Source organism: Pelodiscus sinensis, chromosome 27 (genome assembly GCF_052426305.1).
Source record: "Pelodiscus sinensis isolate ZL-2025 chromosome 27, ASM5242630v1, whole genome shotgun sequence".
NCBI classification, from domain to species: Eukaryota; Metazoa; Chordata; order Testudines; family Trionychidae; genus Pelodiscus; species Pelodiscus sinensis.
The window spans coordinates 3,162,485-3,179,994 of NC_143078.1; the positions used below are offsets into that span (position 1 = coordinate 3,162,485).

Genomic DNA, 17,510 nt, shown 5'->3' on the forward strand with positions numbered 1-17,510 from the left:
CAGAGGATGTTGTGAAGACCAGGACTTTAACTGGGTTCACAAAAGAGCTAGATAAATTCATGGAGGATGGGTCCATCCATACTTATTAGCCAGGATGGGTAGGAATGGTGTCCCTCGCCTCTGTTTGTTAATGGCTGGAAATGGGTGACATGGGTGAGATCACTTGATGATTATCTGTTCTGTTCAGTCCCTCTGGGGCACCTGACATTGGCCATTGTTGGCAGACAGGTACTGGGCTAGATGGACCTTTGGTCCAACCCTGAGTGGTCATTCTTATGTTCTTATATTATGTTCTAAACAGACAGAATCTTTCCCTACCACGCAATCTCTTTCTTGTGAATTCTAAGGAGGCATCATGCCTATTTTAGTGGTAATTAGAGCTGGTAAGTCCCTGCTAATGGCTTCCCATTGCTCAGTGTCTCTAATTAAACAAAGAAATATTGTCCAAGTAGAACAGCAGCAAGAGAATAGAGATTCCTGTATGGGTCTTAAATTCAGTCATAACCACGCCTCCTGCTCATGTCCAGCAGTTGGGGCCAGAGCATTGCTATCAGCATGTGTAACAAATGGCAAATGCTAAAGCGTCCAGACATTAGGGATAAAACATCATCATGGTAATGAAAATACTGCACAGAATTAGCACCGTTCAGTTGCCTTCCTGGTCCCCTAGGGACAGAGGTAACTAGCATTCTTTTCCTGGCTCTGCTGGCAATGATGGAATGACCTTGGGCAAGTCACTTACACAGACAATGAGAGGTGTGATGTGGGTTAAAAAACCCACAAACCTACACATAGGAAGTCAGTGTCAGAACCAGGAAGAGAATCCAGGCCAGGCAGCTCCACTTCCTGGCATTTTGTACCTCTAGATCACATTCCCTGAAGCCAGAGCATAGTGGCTGGATGGTTTGGACAAGATGGGACATAAAAGAGAGTGGAACAAAAAAGGCAGTTCTTTGTGCTATCCATATAGTGCAGTCATTAAAGCATTAACATCAGAGTTTTAGTCTTTCACTCGCTCGGCTCGGGGGTGACTGACCACACGAAGTACAAAGCCATGAGTGAGCGAGGACCAATATATACTTGTTAAGTGTGTACACCAGACTGCAGGGAGGGGGACCCATAAACCAATAATAAAAACCAGAAGCAATCAGCACAGCCGAGAAAAGCGATCCCTGTGGTACGGCATCCATTCTCATAAGCAAAGCAGGTTCTATGTATTCCTTTTGACTGTTGACATGATTTAACACACACACTTAAAAAAAATTAAAGGACAGCTCCTTAAATTTGCAGCACATGCATATTCCCCCAATCTGATTCACTTGTTCTGAATCAAAAAGGACCCACATCGTCAATTTACTATAATGTTGAATCAGGCGGTGAAATCCTCAGCATCATTTCAGCTCTCGTAACCATAAAAATAATCCAATAATTTTTAAATGAACCATTTATCATTTTTCCTCTTTAATTGCCTTCTCAGCTTCCAGATAAGTGGGAGATTGCTTTGATGGTAACCATTTAACACAATGTTTTGGAGATTAAAGAAATGCAATTGGCACACCCTTTGATTGATTTGGTGTTTTGTAGCTGTGATTGGCTCGTAATTGTAAAGCTTCCCTATGGGGTGGGAATAGAACCCTGCAGTCGTAGAACTCTGGAGTAGTCAGAGCATGTTCCCTCTAATCTTTTCCATGTGTGTGCAGAATAAGTTTTGTTGTGTGTACTGAGGCATGTGTCTAAGTGCACCACAAGGAGAAACAAAAAACCAAGCTGTGGGTGCTCTGTTTGTCAGCTGGATGGCACCTGAATCACTCCTGAGTGCACAGCTTACAGGGAACACTGGTAGTCAGCTACAGAAGATACAGAAAGTCCTGCTTTACTTAGAACACAAGACAGCCAAGGGTTAATTTTGGGCAGCCCAACGCACACATACAGGGGTTTTAGCTTAAAGGTAAGAAGCCTGATTCTCCTCTCACTCACTATTGCACTGAAATAACTCCATTGGCTTCGGGGAAGTTATCTGATTTGCAATGCAGCTCAAAAAGGAGAATCAGGCTTGCTGTAGTGATAACAAAGGAATTTGACCCTCTTTGGATGTGTCAGTTTATCCATCTGTAAAAGGAGTAGAGCAACATGTTGCTACCAACTAGGAGGTTCATAAAGTTTAATTCACTGATACATCTGAAGTGCTTGAGAGCCACAGATGAAAGATACTGTAAAATGGGAAAATCTTCATGATCCGGAGGGCTTTGTTCTGATCCTAATAACACCCTCAGGGGCAGACCTGGAAAAACTCCCCTGGAGCGAGTGGTGTTACTGTGAGCACCTACAGCTCCCATTGACTTCTTTGGTGAGTGCGCTGCTCAACCCGCACTTCTGAATATCAGCCTAGAGGAGATGAATGCGCCCACTAAAGTCATCCTGTTTTGCACACAAAACTCTCCTATCGTGAAGGGCGTGATTGAAGAAAACACATGATGGGGAAAACAGAGCTGTGTCTACACAGCTTTCTAGAAAGCATCAGTTAAGTCACACTCTGTGCGAATGCCATTGTCTCTCAAGCATACATGCAGCCCCTTTCCTTGGTCTGCTAACTGATCCTCTGCCACCCTTATTTCAGCCAGCCCACCAATCTGCTTCATAACAGCCTTTTGCTTCCTGCTCACCCTGGCTTTGTTTTCCATTAAGACTTTTTTTAGCTTCCTCACCATACACACTGTCCTATAGATAATCAGGAATGTTGCTAACGCTGGGGCCTTGTTACTTAAATGTCGGGACGTTGATGAGGTGGAGTATGGTCAATTAAGCACAATCCCTGTTGAGATGTTGCAATCGGGCATCGTGGCTAGCCAGGGTTTTTTACTTCTCTTGCTGAATGAAAAGAAATCAAGGAAGCATGTGGCAAAGTACCCAGGGAAGAAAAGAATATTGGGTTGAAAAAGCCGCAACACATCCCTAGCAATGCAGAGCACAATAAATCAAAGCATTGATCCAGAATCACTACTGCCCTTCTAGGGTCAGCTCTCCATGCTCTCATGGGTGATAGCTTCTTGAATTGTTAAGGTCAGTGGAGCAGAAAAACCTGCAGCTGCTGGCTGGGTAGCAGGGCTTCTGTACACCATCCCCGGCGTTCTCCTGACTCCGTTTGAAAGCAAGTGGCAGAATGCAGTGGTCCACAGGGGGTTTGTTTCAAGTTGGAAAATATACAAGTGTATGGGGGGAAAGTTGATGTGCTGTACATTGGAGACAGCCCCAAACCGAACTCTCCAAACTCAAAGCACGTGTAGATAGTAGTGAAATTCAGATTGAGATATGATCTGGACTATGAACCTTAGGATGTGCTTCTGCCTAAATGAGAAGTAGGGAACCTACCTCCAGCTTGCCAGGATCCAGCCCCTGAGACTTAGGGCTCCCCTCCAGGACTGGAGAGCTCCTGCCCCCTCCTGCCCCGACCCCACACTTCCACTCCACTCCTGCACTGCACCTTCCGTCCAGCCCCCCTATTCCTAGCCTGCTTCTGCACCCTACAACCCTCCCAGGACCACCAACCCCCAACCCACTCCTGCCCCCTCCCTTCCACCCCACACCCCAAGCCTCCTTCCTGGCAGCTCCCTCCCACACATTGAACTCCTCATTTTGGCCTCACCCCAGAGCCTAAGGGAGCCCACAAAATCTACAAGCCCTGGTCCCTCTTGGCTCTGTTGTGTGAGGGGAATGTGGGGATTGTCTGTCTGCTCCTCAGTCAATGGATGCTTTTTTGTTTCCCACCTTTGTGTGCCCCCCAACTGATTTTTCTGTTGGTCAGCAGCCCCTGACCCAAATGCTTCTTCAAATGCCTCTTGGGTTTATAGAGGGAGGGGAGCCACTCAGGAGCCACAATGCTGCTGTCTCTCAGCACTTTTGAGGTGGGACTTCCCATGGTCTGTATCCACAGTAGGTTGGGAGCAAGGGGTGGCAGCCACAAATATCTTGTCAGGGCAGCAGCATAGAGGACAGTGCTACCTGGCAGCACTGTACGCCTGGGTTTCAGGCCCGCCTGGCCTTCTAACTAGTAGTACTGAGTGACTCTGTCAGCATGTTAATAATAAATATTCAGGCAAAAAGAAGACCTGAGATGTCACAAGGGCAGAAATACTGGCACTTTTCACTCTGGTAGGGTGCTATTGCTCCATATGCAGAAAAAACCCATTTGGAATGCAGTGAAACATGTATCATTTGCCAAGCTTTTGTAATGCATCCCTGCCATTTTTCTAGATGCCACAAACAGCCTGACTACCATGACTGTGAAACTCATTCCATAATCCAGAGCCACTTCCACCACACACAAACAAACCCAGTGTTATATGGTAACAAATGGAAAGCTAAAAACAGCTCAACTGATTAAACAAGCTCACACTTCCACCCTAAACACAGCATCCCCCAGAAGGTACAGGTTGAACCTCTTTAATCTGGTACTCCCTGGTCCAGCAACTTCCATGGTCTGGCATGACTTTAGTTGGCTAGATGTTCACTTATCCAGGGTGTGGCCAAGTTTTCTGTGGTCCCCTAAAGTTTGTTTACAGCCACCCGTCCTGGCGTTCAGTGTTCTGTGCTGTGATTTAGCTCTAATGTACCCTGAAATGTCTTCTAAGAGCCCAGTAAGCAGTGGAAGTGTTGGTGATGCTGCTAGACAATATTGACCTCCCGTGGTCCAGCAAATTATCTGGTTCAGCACCAGCCAGGTCCCGAGGGTGCCGGACTGGAGAGGTTCGAGCTGTACAAATGAAGATCAGTTGTATCCCCACCATGGAATTTCATACACACAGCTCATATTTGAAATTCTTCTTTTAAAGTTTGCAGTCCTTTTAAATTATAGGTTTTATGGGGCATGGATTGGTATTTGATACAGACTGCATGGTTCCTATCACAAGGGGGCCCATATATGGTTGAGGGTTAAAGAATAGTAAATGTGGCAATGCCTGATGCATGGAATACAGCTTGACAGCTCTGAGGCATGGTAACCCAAAGGAAGGGCTAGAGAACCTCACAATGTACTCATAGCAGCTAGCTTCCTATTACTCCACTGTTTCCATCCCAAGTAGTTTTGTACTTTGTTGTCAACTTAATCACAAAGACATAACCTACAGACAGTATGTATTTCTTAACACCTTGATCAGGGGCTGAATGTTGTCAGTTCTAGGCTACTGCCTTAGCAGCGATAAAATATATATAGTAGCTAGACATACAAGTCAGCAAATTATTTAACTCCTCATTCTGCTGTGCCTAAGGCATGAAGACATTTTATGGGAATGAAAGATAGGTCTTATTACATTTATTGGACAAATGATAGAAATTGCTCCTGGCTTTCCTTCATGTATTTACATTTAGTAGCCAGGATGGGTGTTTACATATCATAATGAGAAAAGAGTTATATGGAGAATGGATAGATAGTTCTACTCCCTGAATTACAAATAGGAAGATATAGTCCTGGTGGGTGAGATCATATCTTTTATTAAACCAACTTTTGTTGGTGAGACAAGTGTTCAAGCTCCAGAGTTCAAGCCTGTCTGCTTCACCAAGAGAGGTTGGTCCAATGAAAGATATATCCCTTCTCCATCTTGTGTCTCTCATATTCTGGGACCAACACAGCTTCCACAACACTGCAAACGGCAAAGTAGATTGATAGTTCTGCTCCTGAATTACAAACACCACACCCTTGTTCAGAACCTTAATGTGGTATAGATCAACTGACTGATCCATCGATCAATCAGCCGTACTTGTGTCCTGTATCTTTCATCAAAGGATCTCATTGCAGTTTGCAAACACTTAAAAATTCTCACACTATACCATTTTGGTCAATATAAATTAGTTTCCATCAATAAAATGGATATAATAAGGAACTTTAAGAAACTTAGCTGAGGTCTGAAAGGACTCCATGACAGAACCAGACATACATTTAAACAGCCATGCCTTCCAAGCTCCTCTGAGCACTAGACTACAAGGCTTTGTCTACACTATGAATTTTTTTGGCAGAAAATATGCTAATGAAGTCACAACTTATGCTGATGAGTCTCTAATTAGCATATTTTCTGCCAGAAAAAACTCGGAGTGTAGACACAGCCCAGCTGTTTAGATTGCAAGAACTGACTCCATAGTTTAACTCAAATGCATGATGCTTCCTTAATCTACCCAGACTTTTTTCACAAGATTGGATCTGAGCAGGGATTGGCAGAGTTTATAGGGCACAATCATTCTACAATGCTACAATATTATAGCAAGATGTAATAAAACCAGCTTTATTGCTATAACTGTCATTGCAGAGTGCTTACACAGCATGGGCTTGAAGTCAATGCAATATTTACATGCAGAAGTAATATACAGGATAGTGCCTAATGCAAAGAATAGGGAACAGAAATACACAATGGAAACACAGCCTATAAATACAGAACAAAACTGCAGACTAACCAGGCAAGCTACAGTCAATATCAGTATTAAAAGTCAGTGAGTGTTTCAGGTTATTTCACTGAGACTATCTAATGTTTTAGTGTTTTGATGATTCTACTATTCATTTAAAGAATAAAGACAAACCATCCATAAAGATTTAGCAAAACATATAGTAAATACAGTGGGATCTTGGGACAGGATCCTGTTTAAGTTGTATTCTGTAGCTCACTTAGTAAGGTAGCTAGATAGAGGTACAGGACTAATCTCTCAACCTTTCGAAAGCTTTTGTATAGCAAAGTAGTTCTGGAGTTATTCTTGAGGAGATGACATATGTACTATTTTGAGACACAACAAATAATTATAACAATGATTTTGACCCAATGGGTAAACATTTTCTCAGAAGGACAGAGCTTGAAATCCTTTGCAGTTTTTTTTTCTTTTCATTCTCAAAATGCTTTTCAAAACACTAGGTAAATAATCGCTCATTCATTCATTCACTCAAACTTTCCCCCACCCTTGTGGGGTGGATAAATATTATTATGCTCATTTCCTTTTAGTAAGTGTAATGGAGAGCATAGGTAGGTATGTATGTAGATAGGGAGAGAGGGAGGGGAGGTGGAATGGAAAGAAAGAAAGAATCCAGATTTTTTTTTCACAGATTGATTTGCAGCTAGCTTACTTTTGACTTTCATTTTCTATTTCAACATACAAAATTGGGAGCATTAGAATGAGCTCCCAAATTAGCTTTTTAATAGAAATTGAAAGTTAAAAGGGGGCCGAGTCATGGGGGAAAAGCTATTGAAAACCACAGCCAGGCCACAGCTGGTAGAGAGGGAGACTACCGCGTGAAGGAACAAGAGAGAGGAGAAGAGATGGGAAGTTTTATATAAAGATGACATTGTAAACCGCAACACAATCATTCAAAGCAGGAGGAATCTCACTGTCTTTATTTGCCAACTTTCGGCTAGGCACCTGCTGGTGCACAAAGATGCATAGAAAGAAACATTTTAAGAGTTTTTGACAACATTTAGCGAGGATAGATCCAGGACACCTCACTGTGCTGAAATGGGTAGTCGTTGAACACAATTGTTTCTAGTCTTAGGTCTTGTGTTTCATATTAAAAGCAGCAATTAATAATCTCCCTAGAACAACTTCTTTGGTCTGTGGATACTAAACTTACTGAGCGCCTCTTTTGAAGTGTCCCAAAACGAGGACCCAAACAAAGGGAGGCAGATAAAATCACGAGTCTCTTTGGAAAATGTAGGCCCCCCGAAGGGCGCTTCTTTCTCCTCAATTCCGCGTTTCTTTCTCTTTGGTGCCACTCGCCCGCGGCTCACACGATTCCTCTGCGGACGCGTATAAAACCCGGCAGGCGCGGTGTGGCACCACCAGGCTGTTCGAGGGGGCATTCCCGACGGCGCCCTGGCATGCTGCCCACCCGCGGCTCTAGCAGGCTCGAGGTGACCCCGGGTGTGTGTGTGGGGGGGGGGGGGGGCTGGCAGGAGCATCCCACCGGGGCTACTCCGGGGACCGCGCTCCGCCAAGCGCCGAGGGAGCTGTCCGCCGCGGCGTGGTGCTGAAAGCGCCCGGGCGGGCGAGGCTGGGGGGACGGCGCCACCTGCCTGCGGAGGGGAGCCGCGGCGCTCGGCTCGGGCGGAGCAGGGAAGACACCTGAGCGTCCTCCAGCTCCCCAGGCTCCCGACTGCCGCTGTGCCTGCCCCCCAGCGCACACACGCCGCCCGCTGCCCCATGTCCCCAGCGGCTGGATGGCAGCGCTAGCTCCCCGCGGCCACCCGAGGTGGAGAGTCCGGCCGCGCAAGGCAGCCCAGGCGGGGAGGGACAGGCCTGCCCGCCGGGACGGGAGGGGACAGCGCTTCCCAACCTGCCCCCCGGTTCCCTGATGCCGCCAGAGAAAGAGCCCGCTGGGCGCCCGGGTCCTCCCCTGGCTCTGCCGGGGGGCGCGCTCTGATGTGGGCTGGTTTGGTCTCTTTTTGCCCCCCAGGCTGTGGCCACGCAGCTCAGCCCCGCCGCTCGGCTGGAAGACCCTCGCCGCCGCCGGAGGAGACGCCGCACCCGGACCGAGCTGCCGGGCTCTTCTCTTGCCCGTACGTACCCGGCCAGCCTCGGAGAAGTCCCCACCTCTTCGTGCAGGGCGGCCTCGGGGCAGGGCCAGAGGGTCTGGGTGCAGAGAGGGGATTTCACCAGGCCAGAAGGAGAAGGGGCTGGGCAAAGCGCTTCCGTCCAACTTCTGTCCATTTTCAAAGGGGCGGGGGCTGCCACGGGAGAGAGATGGGGTCGTCCCGTCCCCCACCGAGAGGCGGTGGAGAGGAGAGTCTATGTTCTCTGCCGGAGAGAGGGAGGGGGGCAGGCGGGTCTGGTAGCAAAGCTCTCGCAGGGGACGGGAAAGTTCCTTCACACCCCCTCGACACGGGGCCCATTAGCATGCTGTGTCAGGGCTGGCGTGTGTTTAATGACTCCATTTGCTGGTGTCTCTCGGTGAGCTCACACCGCCTCTCTCCAGCATCTTGTTTTACAGCCTGCTTCTCTGGGGGGCGGGGGGGAGAAGAGGGAGGGGGACTCCCAGCTCCGTCCATCATCCCTGCTCCATCCGAGAGCGCGGAGTCTGCAGCAGCTGGGGGACCCTTTGCAGCTGGAGGAGGCAGCAGGAGCAAAGCTGGGCTTGAAGGACGACGGGGTGGGGGTGGGGAGAGAAACCTCCTCAAACCAAGCGGCTCGGGGGCAGGGAGGGAGCGAGCGCCTCGCCCCCCCTCGGCAGCAGTAAGGCAGAAGCGGTTCAGTCATTCCTAGCTACTTTCCCGGCGCTCTCTGATTACTCCCGCCTGCGTTGAGATAGAGACTGGAAAGGCAGAAAGCACCGCAGCCTGAGGATCGGGGCCCCCGCCCCCGCCCCCTAGAGCTACCCCTGCTTCTGGGGGCTGGGAGCGTTTCCCTGAAAGGTAAGCCATGGCTGCGAGCCGGCAAGGGGGGGCGGGCTGCTGGTTTCGGCGGGGGGGGGGGGGGGGGGGGGACGTTCCCCTGCGTTTATTCCCAGCCTGTTGCAGTGGCTTTCCGGGCGTTCGCTGGCTGTAAACAGCAGGCGGGCAGGCGTGCTAGCGGTCGGGGCTGGGGCCGCTCCGAGAGGATGCTGAGGCTGGGAGGGGGCCGCTGTCGCAGTTCAAACGCGCTGAGCCCGACCCCCAGAAAAAGGATTTCTCACGAGGGAAAGAGCCGGTGCCGCGCCTCTCCTTCGCTCCCCTCGGTCCTGGCTGGTCCTGCAACTCACCGCGCACGGCTCATTTCGGGCAAGTTACCCTGCTTCTGGAAGACCCACCGGGAGACCTGCCGGGCGCTCTCCCCGCCGGAGGCCCAGCCGCGTCTCATAAGATTGACATGGCTGGCAGCAATAATTAAGAGGAGAAATCCTTGGTTAGTTCCCCGCCCTGAGCCTGGCCACAAATAAACTTGTTCTTCGCTATGCTCTGTGGTTAGAGGAATGAAAACGCTCAGCACAGGTAGCCCTGGCGCAAAGGATCCGAGAGAGAGCAGGCAACGGTAATTTTAGAGCACGAAAGAGGATCTGCTGCCCGTTGCGCTCATAGAGTTTGGGTGGCAAGGGCAGTAAGGGACCCGGGGAAAACGAAGTCTGGCTACTTCCAGACTGGTGCCAGCATCTCAAGCCAAAAGAGTCAAAACCTCTTAGCAGGGGCCCAAGCGTTTCTAAATCCCACCATCCTACTTTTTAATAATAGCAGTAAATGAGCTGTTTGAAGGTGCTACTAGACTATATCTTGTTTAAGTTTTTGAAATAAACATGTAACATATATGCATGTACTTGTCTCAACACTGTAAATATGTCTGTATATAAAATACGGAATGGCTTATGTGCATGTGTTTCTCTTCAAACATAGCTATGGATTATGCAAAATATTTCTACCAACCCCTTGTTTGCTATTGTAAGAAAAACCCCACCAGAACCTCAGAGCAGATCAAGCTGCTAGTAAATCCTCTGTTTTAGATCTTAGCACTAAGGGTTTGGTGTGTTCAGTTCACAAAGTAAGATATACACATCCACTTACTTCCAGTGGTGGGGACTATTGCAGATTTTCAAAACACTGCCATTGCTTAGCCATGAACATGCTACACCTTCTCCCCTGCTGATAAGCGCACCAGCTCACCTCCCTTCCCATTTACGCATAGGCACACACTCCCTTCTCCTGAACAACTGGTTACAAACACTTGTTTTTCCAATCGTTACAAAACTTAATCACTTTGTATTTGTGATAAACAGTGACAGTGCTGCTGCTGTAAAGCAACTGGAAAAATCAACCCTGAGCACATGCACTAGGAACTTTTAACTTCATGTGCTGAAGAGTCCCCTGAGAGACAGTAATTGAGTAATGAACTTTTATGGACAGGATACACAGCCAGCACTCGTGTGTTTTAATTTCTTGGCCCTTTCAGGTCTTAGAAGAAATTTGAAACTTCCCTCACAGTCAACATAGGACTTTTTTTTAAAAGTGGTTTTAATATGTATAATCCAGTACTAAGGGATCTGTGTTGTCTTAAAACTATTTAAGCATGAATACTGCCTTTGGTTACGCAGTGAGATGTGCTGGAACTCTCCCCCAGAGATGCCTAATGTATAAAACCACGCACTGCTACTTGTAAAAACCCAGAGGTTTTCAGTACATTTCCAGCCAGGCCTAGGGGGATGACCTCAGGGTCATTATGATCTTTTCTAGTTAAAATACCATACAGACCCAATCTTTGAATTATAAAGGATAGGTCAAGGGAATCTGTAGTCAAGATCATAGTTACTGACCACATTTAACACAGCTGGGTAATGAATTAAGGTGTTTCAATCTTGCAGGATGGTACTAGCTTAGAACTACTCCGAGGGCCACACTTCAGTTTTATTTTCCCATCAAAATCCATTTCTGCCAGAGATGGAAAAGGACAGCATTGCCAGATGGGTTCTTTTAAACATTAGATCTCACATCAATAGATAAAGTTGATACTATTATGCTGTGCCAGTTCTGGGACAATATAGGAGTCCAATACACCAAAGTATGAATGTCACCCTTCAACCATGCTTCCTTATTCTTTAAAAAAATTATCTAAGGCATGCATCAAATACTGACAAACTCCGCCCAATAAAATCATGTGGGAGATGGCTTCTTGTACTACTGCTGTACTGACAGTAGCATCAGTGTACACATCCTAATTGTCAAACTGCTTATGGCACTAGAAAGATGTGTACCCTGGGGTTAGAATCACAATCGTACAGCATGATGCTGCATATTAAAATGATGGATGTTAAGGCTCACTACAGGAGAAAAGCATTTTCTAGGATCAGTTTAGTGAGTGGTTTCACCACAGGTTGGTTTTACACTTTTTCCATTCAAAATTGTGAGGACCTGCTGATCAATAATGGTGCAGACCTAGTAACTGGAAAACTATGCACAGAATTAAGATACATCATACTAGAATTACCACAGATCTAACTGCCTTTGGTAGCCACAGGGCAAGCCATGGCAATGAGGGTATTTCCAGTGACTTAATGGACTGTGGGTAGGTCTATTTTAATGGCATTTTTCACCAAGTATTTGGGAATGCCAAAAACATTAAGTGAAAGCACATACAATTTTTTTTAAAGTTACATAAAAGGCTGGATTACAGAACTGCACAAGAAAATTCTGGACCAGACTCACAGCTGCCATAAATCAGTAGTTGCATTGACTTCAGCAGAACTTTGTCAGTTTACAGAAATGGAGGATTCCAAAGGTTGGGATATTTTCTACTACTAGATAGGTCTTTAATGGCAATTATAGTAAACATACTCCACCGTTTCATTCAAAGACTTTTGTCTTCAGTAGACAGTCAAGGTAACATTCTGGTAAAAGAACAGTGATGTTTGATTGGAATGATGCTCTTCTCTTCCTTGATTCGATAGTTAATATTTTAGGGGTAAGGATAGGGTGTGCGTATAGAAAAAGAATTCACATAGGAGCAATGCACTCGTGCCCTGTAGAGTTTGAATTTTCCTCTTGCTCTTTGGAATAGTGTAATATTTCACTAACATAAAACCTGTCTCAAGCAGCCACCCATGGGACCAGTATCCAGTCTGTAGCACTGCAGAGATTGCCAACCAAAGGTTGAACAAAATTGTACTGCAAATGAAGATTTTAATGTGTTTGAGGGTTACCAACTGGTGGTGTACTTCGTGCAAGTTTCACTATACTTCCAGTTTGTTATTGGTTACTAGAAGTCTAATGTACCAGAAGTCTACTCAGGGACTTCATTAATAAGTAATTCCACTGGGTGGACTCCCAGCATTTCTGTTACAGTTCTTTCTTGACAGCTGTAGTGATGAACAGAAACAGATTACACCTGTGGAATCATGGATTAGTCTTGTTTGTAGGGAAACAAAATCTAAATTAGTGTGTTTATGCTGCTTTAATACTTTTAATGAGGAATCATTTGCTATTCAAAACTTCAATCCATAATGATGCCACAACCTTCCCCCATTAATCATCATATGCATCTTTTAGTCTTTATTCTCCTTAGTTCCTTGGTTGTCAGAAGCTCCCCTAGATGAACTTATCCAAGTTGTGACGACAGCAGAGAAGGCAAAGCCTCCCTCATTGACTTTGTTGTTTTTATATTTTATTTTTTAGATGGACCTGATCTGATTCCAGACTCATTTTAGAAGCAGCCAAACGGTCTTCTCCTGTACCAAGACCTGGAGCCATCATGGCAGCAGGGGTAGCAGCATGGTTGCCCTTTGCCCGGGCAGCGGCCATAGGATGGATGCCAGTGGCCAACTGCCCTATGCCATTGGCCCCCACCGACAAAAATAAGAGACAGGATGAGCTGATCATTCTGAATGTGAGCGGGAGGCGCTTCCAGACCTGGAGGACTACACTGGAAAGGTACCCGGACACACTCCTGGGCAGCACTGAGAAAGAGTTCTTCTTCAATGAAGACACCAAGGAATACTTTTTTGATCGGGACCCTGAAGTCTTTAGGGCCATCTTAAACTTTTATAGAACTGGAAAGCTGCATTATCCAAGGTACGAGTGCATCTCTGCCTATGACGAGGAGCTCGCCTTCTATGGGATCCTTCCTGAAATCATTGGGGACTGCTGCTATGAAGAGTACAAAGATAGGAAGCGGGAAAATGCTGAGCGGCTGATGGATGATAATGACTCTGAAAACAACCCAGAAGGGTCTATGCCATCTCTGAACCTCCGGGAGACCATGTGGAGAGCCTTTGAGAACCCCCACACCAGCACCTTAGCCTTAGTGTTCTACTATGTCACTGGTTTCTTTATTGCAGTCTCAGTGATCACTAATGTGGTAGAAACCGTTCCGTGTGGCACAGTGCCTGGGAACAAGGAGCTTCCATGTGGGGAGAGGTATGCTGTGGCTTTCTTCTGCTTGGACACAGCTTGCGTGATGATTTTCACTGTTGAGTACCTTTTGAGGCTCTTTGCGGCCCCAAGTCGCTACAGGTTCATCAGGAGCGTGATGAGCATCATCGACGTGGTCGCAATCATGCCATACTACATTGGCTTGGTGATGACGAACAATGAGGATGTCAGCGGAGCCTTTGTGACACTAAGGGTTTTCAGGGTTTTCAGGATTTTCAAGTTCTCCCGCCATTCCCAAGGTTTAAGAATCTTGGGCTATACGCTGAAGAGCTGTGCCTCGGAGCTTGGCTTTCTTCTGTTTTCCCTCACTATGGCCATCATCATCTTTGCTACTGTGATGTTTTATGCAGAGAAAGGGTCTTCAGCCAGCAAATTCACCAGCATCCCAGCTTCTTTTTGGTACACTATTGTAACCATGACAACCCTTGGGTAAGTATTGCATTTTCTTTTATTAGTCAACAGGCAACCTCATTTGGATTTTGGTTTAGAGAAGTGAATTAGTGGTTTCTTTGGTATTTGGGGAGGCTAAGGTGGGCCTGATTCTCCTCTCCCAGGCCCATCCTGTCAGCATCTGCACCGGTGCAAAGTGATTGCACTTAAACCCACTGGGAAAAATACTTTGCACAAGTGCAGATTAGGGTACGAGAAGCAAGGCTGTGGAGAATCAGGCCCTGGTGTTATGATCCGGTAGCTTTGTACTCTCTCTGCAAAGATGTGTGTCAATGCCAGGTGAAGAGCAGTTGAGAGCCAGGACCTATGTTTTGTTCAGACACATTTGTCCAACGTATAGATTTACATAAAATCATTGGAATGTATTTTGTCTTTTCGCAACATTAACATTGACTATAAATACTGACTGCTTGCCAAGTGAGCATGACAGGTTTGCTAACTCAATCAGACATTGCAGATAATCATTTTACTGAAAGTGTTTGGTGATCTACAGGACGGTTTGTCGATAACTCAACAGGAAATGCTCTTTGCTGTGTCTACTTGTAAGCTTAATAATCATAAAAATAATGCTATGGCAGTTGCAATATGCAAGGTGCAAATATGATATAATGACAAGCACAGGAAATAAAGCCCAGAGAATCCTTCTTCCTGTTTAATTTCTCTCCTGTTGATAGTACAGCTGTTTCTGCCAAGGTTATAGATTTGTGTTTCTGCTGCTCAGAACAGAAACCTTCATAAATGGAAATGAATAGCTAAATCCCCTGACAAGATTATACCCAATAAAGTAAGCTTTGTAGGTTGGTACTTCAAGGAGCTAAAGTTGCATAAACTAAAGTAATCTCTTTTCATAATTCACACTTGGATACCAAGTTTGCACGTACTTAGGGAGACGTTTCCTTTTGAAGAGTTCAGAGTTTTTATATTTGGCCTTAGAATTTTTATGGTCTGGTGAGCAGGTTTCTCACTGAACTGCTTTCACTTATAAACACTCCCCTTTGCCAACAGCACTTTTAAATTAAGGTAATTCAGCTGTCAGGAAAGCACGGAACATGAGAATTGTAAATTCTGGATCCCATCCTTCCCCCAGCCCCATAAAGTGAAGAATGCAAGACATCTGCAGATTGAATGATGCCTGAGGAACCCAAGTAGACTTCTTCCCCTTTGAGGACTACTGTAGTCAGTATGGATGTACCCATAGAACTCCCAGGGTGTGATCGCAGCTAGTGAAGCTATTTGAGCTGACTCAGGCCAGGTCTACTCTGACAGAGAAAAATCAATGCAAGATAGTTCATTTAGCTGGAGTTGTGTCTGGCTGGAGTTGACATCTTGTACCAGTTTTCTGGGGCAGCCTCAAAGCAGGGAGGTCAATGAGAGAAATGCTCCCATCAACTTCCCTTACTCCTCATGACTGCAAGGAGTACCAGCACTGATGGGGGCACCCTCAGCATTCAATTTAGCAGTTCTTCACTAGACCAACTAATCCAACCCCAGATAACCGATCACCAAAGCATCTTGTAGCCCAGAGAGGTGGCCTTAATCCTCCTTAGCTTAGGTACTGGAGCAAAGCCAGCGCAACATGGGTTCCACTGAGGGCTATGCAAGCCCACCCTGCACCCTAAGTAATTGCTTATAATGAGCTCATGCTGATGTCTGGGGTGCTGTTATCTTCACTGCTCTTCATGGGCTACCTAGAGTACATCTACACAAGCTGCAGTCAGATCCTCAGGCCAAAATGTCAAAGGTGACACGTTAGACCCTGCAATCTGTACTTCAGTATCTAAATAAAAGTGGCCTGGTGTTTGCTTCTGAGTATCCCTCCATTGATTTCAATCTTCAAAGTATTCAATTTAGAATACTTCAGTATAGATTTAGGAGCTTAACTTGCAGCTCCCAATTCTGAAGTGGACTTTTATATTCTATTCTGTTGCATTTCTTACACAGCTCTTCTCCATAGTATCCAAGTACATTCTAGAACCATGGTAAGTCATCTTGTTTAAGTCAGAAGTATGCAGCACTTTAAGACTAACAAGATGATTTATTAAGTGATGAGCTTTCGTGGGCCAGCTCATCACCTAATAAACCATCTTGTTAGTCTTTAAAGTGCTGCTTAGTCCTGTCTTTTGTTTCAGCTAGACCAGACTAACACGGCTACATCTCTATTACTGTTCAAATTTCTTCTCTTGTACTGCTCCCAAGAATTGTGTGCAGGGGATGTTGTGGTTTGGAATTTTTAGAATTCCACACAGATGTATGTATTTGTTTGGGTGAAGCTTGGCAAAGTGTCAGACACAGAGTTTGGCAATTAAACAAACTAGGATAAAATTTGCATACAAGGCTTCGTAGTACAAATAGGCCTTTGTTCATCTGAATGAAATGGTCTCTTGCATGTGGCACCTTTTCATTTTGCATATAATGCTAGTTAAAACAGGCTGTTTCAGAATACTGAGTGTTCTCCATCTATGGTAATCATAGAAATTATGGCTGAATGAGTGCTTTAAACGGACTGACAAGAATAAAAAAATTACAGAGAATGAAATGGGACTTGCTTAAATAGATCATCCCCACTAAAATTTACCAACAGGAGCTGTCTGTAAAACTACTACTAAAGAAATAAAACAAACCTCTGATTGTTGGGTTTTGGGTGGATTTGAATTGAAATAGCTTGTGGTAGCACCAACTATTAATATCATAATAATAATCTAACTAAAAGAGTTATGTCGTGTCTTAAGACCAAAACAGGAGGTGCTAACTTAAGGATAATCCTGGGTGCCCACTCACCCCATCATCTTGTTATTAATTTGGTATTTAAGACCCAACAACCTCTGTTGTGCTACAGTTGCTTGGCTGGGTCTTGGATAGAAAGAAAGGAATCATGCCTCTGTAGCTAAGAGCAACTTTCCCCCAAGGCAGGCTGTACAGAACTCCTCATGGACCAGCTACAGGAAGCCACCTTTGGCTCATTTAGGGGTGTGGCTTGGTGTATATTCATCCTGCAAGGTCTGGAACAAGACCAGAGCCCTTGCATGCATGAGCTCCGCTGTCTGGCCAGCAAATGGCAGGCGCAAACATTGCTGCACAGCTGTTACATGCACACAGTGCAGTTAGAGATAAATCTTCAGGTTTCTGTTTATTTCTACCTTCCGCACTGAAACTTTGACTGAGATTACACATTCCAGCTCCCCATCGCTGATAAAAACAGAAGGGAGC

At 45.7% G+C, this 17,510-nt stretch overlaps 1 protein-coding gene and 1 long non-coding RNA gene across 2 annotated transcripts in view; one reads left to right on the forward strand and one right to left on the reverse strand.

Moving 5' to 3' along the window:
- LOC142820883 (uncharacterized) overlaps positions 1–17,510 on the reverse strand; it is a 292,695-nt gene that overhangs the window by 208,008 nt on the left and 67,177 nt on the right. The gene's annotated exons all lie outside the window — the stretch shown is intronic.
- Positions 8,782–17,510, forward strand: part of KCND3 (potassium voltage-gated channel subfamily D member 3) — a 250,682-nt gene continuing 241,953 nt past the window's right edge. The window contains exons 1-2 of the mRNA XM_075910074.2: positions 8,782–9,377; positions 13,098–14,282. Of these exons, the coding sequence (XP_075766189.1) occupies positions 13,174–14,282 (1,109 nt within the window). The 5' untranslated portion in view covers positions 8,782–9,377; positions 13,098–13,173. The remainder of the gene's footprint in view (positions 9,378–13,097; positions 14,283–17,510) is intronic.